The sequence below is a fragment of the Oncorhynchus clarkii genome, chromosome 12 (assembly GCF_045791955.1).
Source record: "Oncorhynchus clarkii lewisi isolate Uvic-CL-2024 chromosome 12, UVic_Ocla_1.0, whole genome shotgun sequence".
NCBI lineage: Eukaryota > Metazoa > Chordata > Actinopteri > Salmoniformes > Salmonidae > Oncorhynchus > Oncorhynchus clarkii.
In genome coordinates, this window is record NC_092158.1 from 89,564,054 (window position 1) to 89,570,302 (window position 6,249).

At 43.2% G+C, this 6,249-nt stretch overlaps 1 protein-coding gene across 1 annotated transcript in view; it reads right to left on the bottom strand.

Annotated features, from left to right (window-relative positions):
• Nucleotides 1-5,873, bottom strand: part of LOC139421614 (vesicular glutamate transporter 1-like) — a 60,245-nt gene extending 54,372 nt beyond the window's left edge. The window contains exon 1 of the mRNA XM_071172673.1: nt 5,781-5,873. Coding sequence (XP_071028774.1) covers nt 5,781-5,842 — 62 coding nt within the window. The 5' untranslated portion in view covers nt 5,843-5,873. The remainder of the gene's footprint in view (nt 1-5,780) is intronic.
• Between the last annotated feature and the right edge of the window lie 376 nt (nt 5,874-6,249).

The following is a 6,249-nucleotide window of genomic DNA, read 5'->3' on the forward strand; positions in this document are numbered from 1 at the left end:
AAGGTGTTGGGGCTGCTCTGTACCTTATAGAGGAGAGGAGAGGGTGTTGGGGCTCTGTACCTTAGAGAGGAGAGGAGAAGGTGTTGGGGCTCTGTACCTTAGAGAGGAGAGGAGAGGAGAGGGTGTTGGGGCTCTGTACCTTAGAGAGGAGAGGAGAAGGTGTTGGGGCTGCTCTGTACCTTAGAGAGGAGAGGAGAGGGTGTTGGGGCTCTGTACCTTCGAGAGGAGAGGAGAGGGTGTTGGGGCTGCTCTGTACCTTCGAGAGGAGAGGAGAGGGTGTTGGGGCTCTGTACCTTAGAGAGGAGAGGAGGTGTTGGGGCTCTGTACCTTAGAGAGGAGAGGAGAAGGTGTTGGGGCTCTGTACCTTAGAGAGGAGAGGAGAAGGTGTTGGGGCTCTGTACCTTCGAGAGGAGAGGAGAAGGTGTTGGGGCTGCTCTGTACCTTATAGAGGAGAGGAGAGGGTGTTGGGGCTCTGTACCTTCGAGAGGAGAGGAGAAGGTGTTGGGGCTCTGTACCTTATAGAGGAGAGGAGAGGAGAGGGTGTTGGGGCTGCTCTGTACCTTAGAGAGGAGAGGAGAAGGTGTTGGGGCTGCTCTGTACCTTAGAGAGGAGAGGAGAGGGTGTTGGGGCTGCTCTGTACCTTAGAGAGGAGAGGAGAAGGTGTTGGGGCTGCTCTGTACCTTAGAGAGGAGAGGAGAGGGTGTTGGGGCTCTGTACCTTAGAGAGGAGAAGAGAAGGTGTTGGGGCTGCTCTGTACCTTACACTACCATAGTATTTGCCTACCTAGTTTAATATAGAAACAAGAGACGCATTCCGATGGAGAAAAACTCTAAATAATAGATGAACTACTGGCAGCATTCACAGGGAGGGATCACGGTTCTGTCGGTGAGGTAGACCACTCACACAGTATACACGCTCACATACGCACACACAAACACACACACACACACACACACATACTTCCTATTGTTTGAATATAGAGTACCAATCAAAAGTTTGGAGACACGTAGTCAGGGTTTTTCTTATTTATTTTCTACGTTGTAGAATAATAGTGAATACATCAAAACAAATACACATATGGAATCAAGTAGTAATCAGAAAAGTGTTAAACATATCAAAATACATTTTATATTTGAGATTCTTCAAAGTAACCACCCGTTGCCTTGACGACAGCTTTGCACACTCTTGGCATTCTCTCAACCAGCTTCACCTGGAATGCTTTTCCAACAGGCTTGAAGTAGTTCCCATATACGCTGAGCACTTGTTCGCTGCTTTTCCTTCACTGGAGGACAGGTAGCCTAGTGGTTAGAGTGTTGGGCCAGTAACCGAAAGGTTGCTAGATTGAATCCCTGAGCTGACAAGGTAAAAATCTGTCATTCTGCCCCTGAACAAGGCAGTTAACCCACTGTTCCTAGACTGTCATTTTAAATAAGAATTTGTTCTTATCTGACTTGCCAAAGTAAAATAAAAAATAAAAACTCTGCAGTTCAACTCATCCCAAACCATCTTAATTGGGTTGAGATCAAATGATTGTGGAGGTCAGATCATCTGATGCAGCACTCCATCACTCTCCTTCTTGGTCAAATTGGCCTTACTTAACTGCACATCAGATTGAATTGCTGCAAAGAAACCACAACTAAAGGACACCAATAATAAGAAGAGACTTGCTTGGGTCAAGAAACACGAGTAATGGATATTAGACCGGTGGGAATCTGTCCTTTGGTCTGATGAGTCTAAATGTAAGATTTTTGGTTCCAATCGCCGTGTCTTTGTGAGACGCAGAGTAGGTGAATGGATGATCTCCACAAGTGTGGTTCCCACCGTGAAGCATGGTGGAGGATGTGTGATGGTGTGGATGTGCTTTGCTGGTGACAATGTTGGTGATTTATTTAGAATTCAAGGCACAGGAGGTGTGTTGGGTCATTGTCCTGTTGAGAAACAAATTATAGTCCCACTAAGCTCAAACCATATGGGATGGCGTATTGCTGTAGAATACGGTGGTAGCCATGCTGGTTAAGTGTGCTTTGAATTCTAAATAAATCACCAACAGTGTCACCAGCAAAGCACATCCACACCATCACACATCCTCCTCCATCCTTCATGGTGGGAACCACACATGTGGAGATCATCCGTTCACCTACTCTGCGTCTCACAAAGACACAGCGGTTGGAACCAAAAATCTTACATTTAGACTCATCAGACCAAAGGACAGATTTCCACCGGACTAATATCCATTACTCGTGTTTCTTGACCCAAGCAAGTCTCTTCTTATTATTGGTGTCCTTTAGTTGTGGTTTCTTTGCAGCAATTCAATCTGATGTGAAGTTAAGTCTAATTAACTTATCCTCTGCAGTAGAGGTGACTATGGGTCTTCCTTTCCTGTGGCGGTCCTCATGACAGCCAGTTTCATCATTGCGCTTTATGATTTTTGCGACTGCACTTGAAGAAACTTTCAAAGTTCTTGAAATGTTCCGTATTGACTGACCTTCAAGTCTTAAAGTAATGATGGACTGTAGTTGCTCTTTGCTTATTCAAGCTGTTCTTGCCATAACATGGACTTGGTCTTTTATCAAATAGGGACATATTCTGTATAACACCCCTACATTTTCACAACACAACTGATTGGCTCAAACACATTAAGAAGGAACAGAATTCCACAAATTCACTTTTAACAAGGCACACCTGTTAATTGAAATCCATTCCAGGTGACTACCTCATGAAGCTGGTTGAGAGAATGCCAAGAGTGTGCAATGATGTCATATAGGCAACGGCTGGCTACTTTGAAGAATCTCATCTAAAATATATTTTTATTTGTTTAGCACTTTTTTGGTTACTACATGATTCCATGTGTGTTATTTCATAGTTTTAATGTCTTCACTATTATTCTACAAGAAACACCCAAGTATAAGTAGCTGTGTCCAAACTTTTGACTGGTACTGTAGGCCTACCATATACGTGAATACACCAATAATTTACAAAATATGGATTAGTTCAACCCTTTGATTAGGATACACTACAGTCATATAGCTAGTTCCTCTGAGCCCTCAGTCTGATACACTACAGTCATATAGCTAGTTCCTCTGAGCCCTCAGTCTGATACACTACAGTCATATAGCTAGTTCCTCTGAGCCCTCAGTCTGATACACTACAGTCATATAGCTAGTTCCTCTGGGCCCTCAGTCTGATACACTACAGTCATATAGCTAGTTCCTCTGGGCCCTCAGTCTGATACACTACAGTCATATAGCTAGTTCCTGATACACTGAGCCCTCAGTCTGATACACTACAGTCATATAGCTAGTTCCTCTGGGCATTCAGTCTGATACACTACAGTCATATAGCTAGTTCCTCTGAGGGTGAGCCCTCACAGTCATGCAAGAAGTGTAGTGTGAAGGTGATTTCCCCCTTTTAGCCTACTATGTAAAGCGCTTTCAGTACCTCCTTTAGCCTACTACCTCAGTTGGTAGAAAGAATTGGTAGAAAGGCCCTATATAAATAAATCAAATCCAATCACATACAGTATTTCAAAGCAAATAGCATTGGACACCAGCACGCACGTGCCTCACGAGAGCCAGGGGGAAAAAAGCGATTTGACTCGCGTGCCCTTACACTCTTAATCCGGGGCCCCGGATGAGATGATGGAGTAGGCTGGTCTGTGAATGAGGATGGGGTGAGAGGAGGGGGGCGAGAGGAAGTGACAGTGGGCTGGGCTTGGAGTGGGAATGTGGGAGGGGTAGAGTTAGGGGATTTGCGTGGACCGACAGCTGGGCGGAGAAACGGGCTATTTCAGGATGGGGATTTATATGTTTGGTTGCTACCTCAAACCCCGGGAGAGCTCGAGTGTGCTGCCCTATCAATGACTATAATCTCTCATTTTTTGTCACCTACACAGACGATCAATTGATCACTTTTTAATATTCTATTTTAAACTGTATATGGTAATTTATTATGTAGATTATCGACCGGTTTAAATGAACATGAAATTGTGTTTTCTCACAGGTTTTTCCTTCCGTAACGCTGCATTTGTTTAGGCCATGCTGTTGTAAACATATATAAAACATGCAAACGATATTAATAATGGGCTAATAATAATAAAATAAAGAAAACGTGAGATTTCTGAAATCTTCAAAACGTTTGGAGTTATGCTTCGATTCAGGGTTTCGACAGGAGGCTGCAGGAGCTTTAAAATGCGATTTTTTTCGACACCTATTTTATAGCCTTTAGTTTAGCAGTGACTCCTGCCTGAGTGTCCAGTCGACCTACGGAGAATCCGTCTGACAAAATAACTGTAGGCCTAGTCGACCCACGGAAGTTTGTCTGGCTGGAGCACCGCGATACATTTAATTATCCAATAAATGCAACCAATCAATTAATACACCTGGCAAAAGTTATTGGAAAGACCTCTATTGATTTGACAATATTTCCAATTTTAATCACAGCCTAAATATCCCAATGAGTTAATTCCAAGCTAAAATTATGGACATTTAGTCTAATGTGATGAAATGTTCATGTTGAAAGATGATTTTGTGCAAACACATCTTCTATACATCTGGTCATCATAACAATGACTGGGGCTTTTTATTTTATTGTAGGCCTATTTGAACGCCATATGGCTTTTTTTATGAATACATTTCAAAGTTACTAAATAAAAATAGATTGGAAACATTATTTATTAAACCAGTGGATGCACGTGACCACTGCACTTGCATAGCGAAAGATAGGCCTATAATCCGCACCTGTAGTTGCAGGGGAAGTTTCAAATCCTTTTCCAACTATGTACATGTTCAGAGCCATTGTAACGAACCGTCAGGTTGAATGTAAACCACTTGATTGAACACGCGACAATTAGGATGGCGATGGGTATTGTATGTATGTCTTTCTGAGTGTCCTGTCTGTCTGTCGATGTTTCGGTCTGTCATCGGCACCGGGGACCATACATGTTACATGAGGCTAATCTGATTCTCTCTATTCCTTTCCACCTGGACAACCTTCTCAATCGGCCAGTGCGCGTCAATTACGCACGAAAACATTATGTAATCACACCTCTCCGAGCAACACAGGTCCCAGATACCGCACGCACTCTCTGCTGAAACCAAGAGTGGCACATCTCACCTGAACGCCAAAACCGAAACAATCTAGGTAGCCTACAATCGAAGGGTTGGGGGCAATTCGAATTTAATTTAAAGCAGTTCATTTAGGAAGTGAATTTTAAAAAATGGTACTTCTGAAATAAATAGGTACTTTCCAGTTTATTGAGAAGTCACTGAAAATGTATGCCCTTTTCAAATAATTGAATTGGAATTTCAGTTGAATTCCTGAATTGACTGCATTCAGTTCGAATTGACCCAAACCCTGCTACAATCAATTTACATCAATACATTTCGACTGTTATACAGCCTATCCGAATCGAATTTCATAAAATACACGCTCTCAATTTGTTTGAGTTGTTCTAGTTTTCTAGTGATAATGTCCACCCCGTCTCTGGATGCACACCAGATGTTGCCATTTTGCTGTGCCCCTGAGCGCACACTGTCCAAACGAGTCCAGGTGCGCCTAGCATACAGTGCGCGCCACTGAGATCCAGGTATCGACCGTGGCGCTACATTGTCTGAAAGTGCCACTTCTTTTTAGTCACTTTCACAAACAGTTGCCCTTTTGGGCTTTGAATATCACCAATAAAAGTTATATTACCGCAGCATATAGAAAAAGCTATTTTCAACAAACGGTTTACATAAAAATAAGGCAAGCCATAAGCAATTGTTAAGAAGTTAAGGAGGTACCTGTGTATCTTTCCCAGATTCTTGGCTGCAACCGCCTTAAACCTGTCTGGTCGGATCTCCATCTTCGCGACTCCCCGATCCAGCCGGTGTGCTATCCCGCGCGCACTCCAGCTCTAAGCGCAGTCCCTCTCTTCTCTCTCTCTCTCTCTCTCTCTCTCTTACACACTCCACCAGTCCATCCCTACCACTTCTTGCGCTCCTATACACAACAGAAATTGCTTGTCATAAAATGTATATTTCTAAATACAATAGCCAACATTTAGATGTAGCCTAGTCTAGCCTATAGGCAGGCATATCTTTATTATTGCGCCCATTCGGAAGTGACTTTTCTTTCACAGGATAGTATAGCCTACACTTCCCTCTCGAAACAACATTGATAGTGCTCTCATCCACCAGGCCTATGTATAATTTGGAGTAGCCTAGACCTAGTCTCTGCATATATTAAAGCCAAGGCTGCCATTTTAAATTA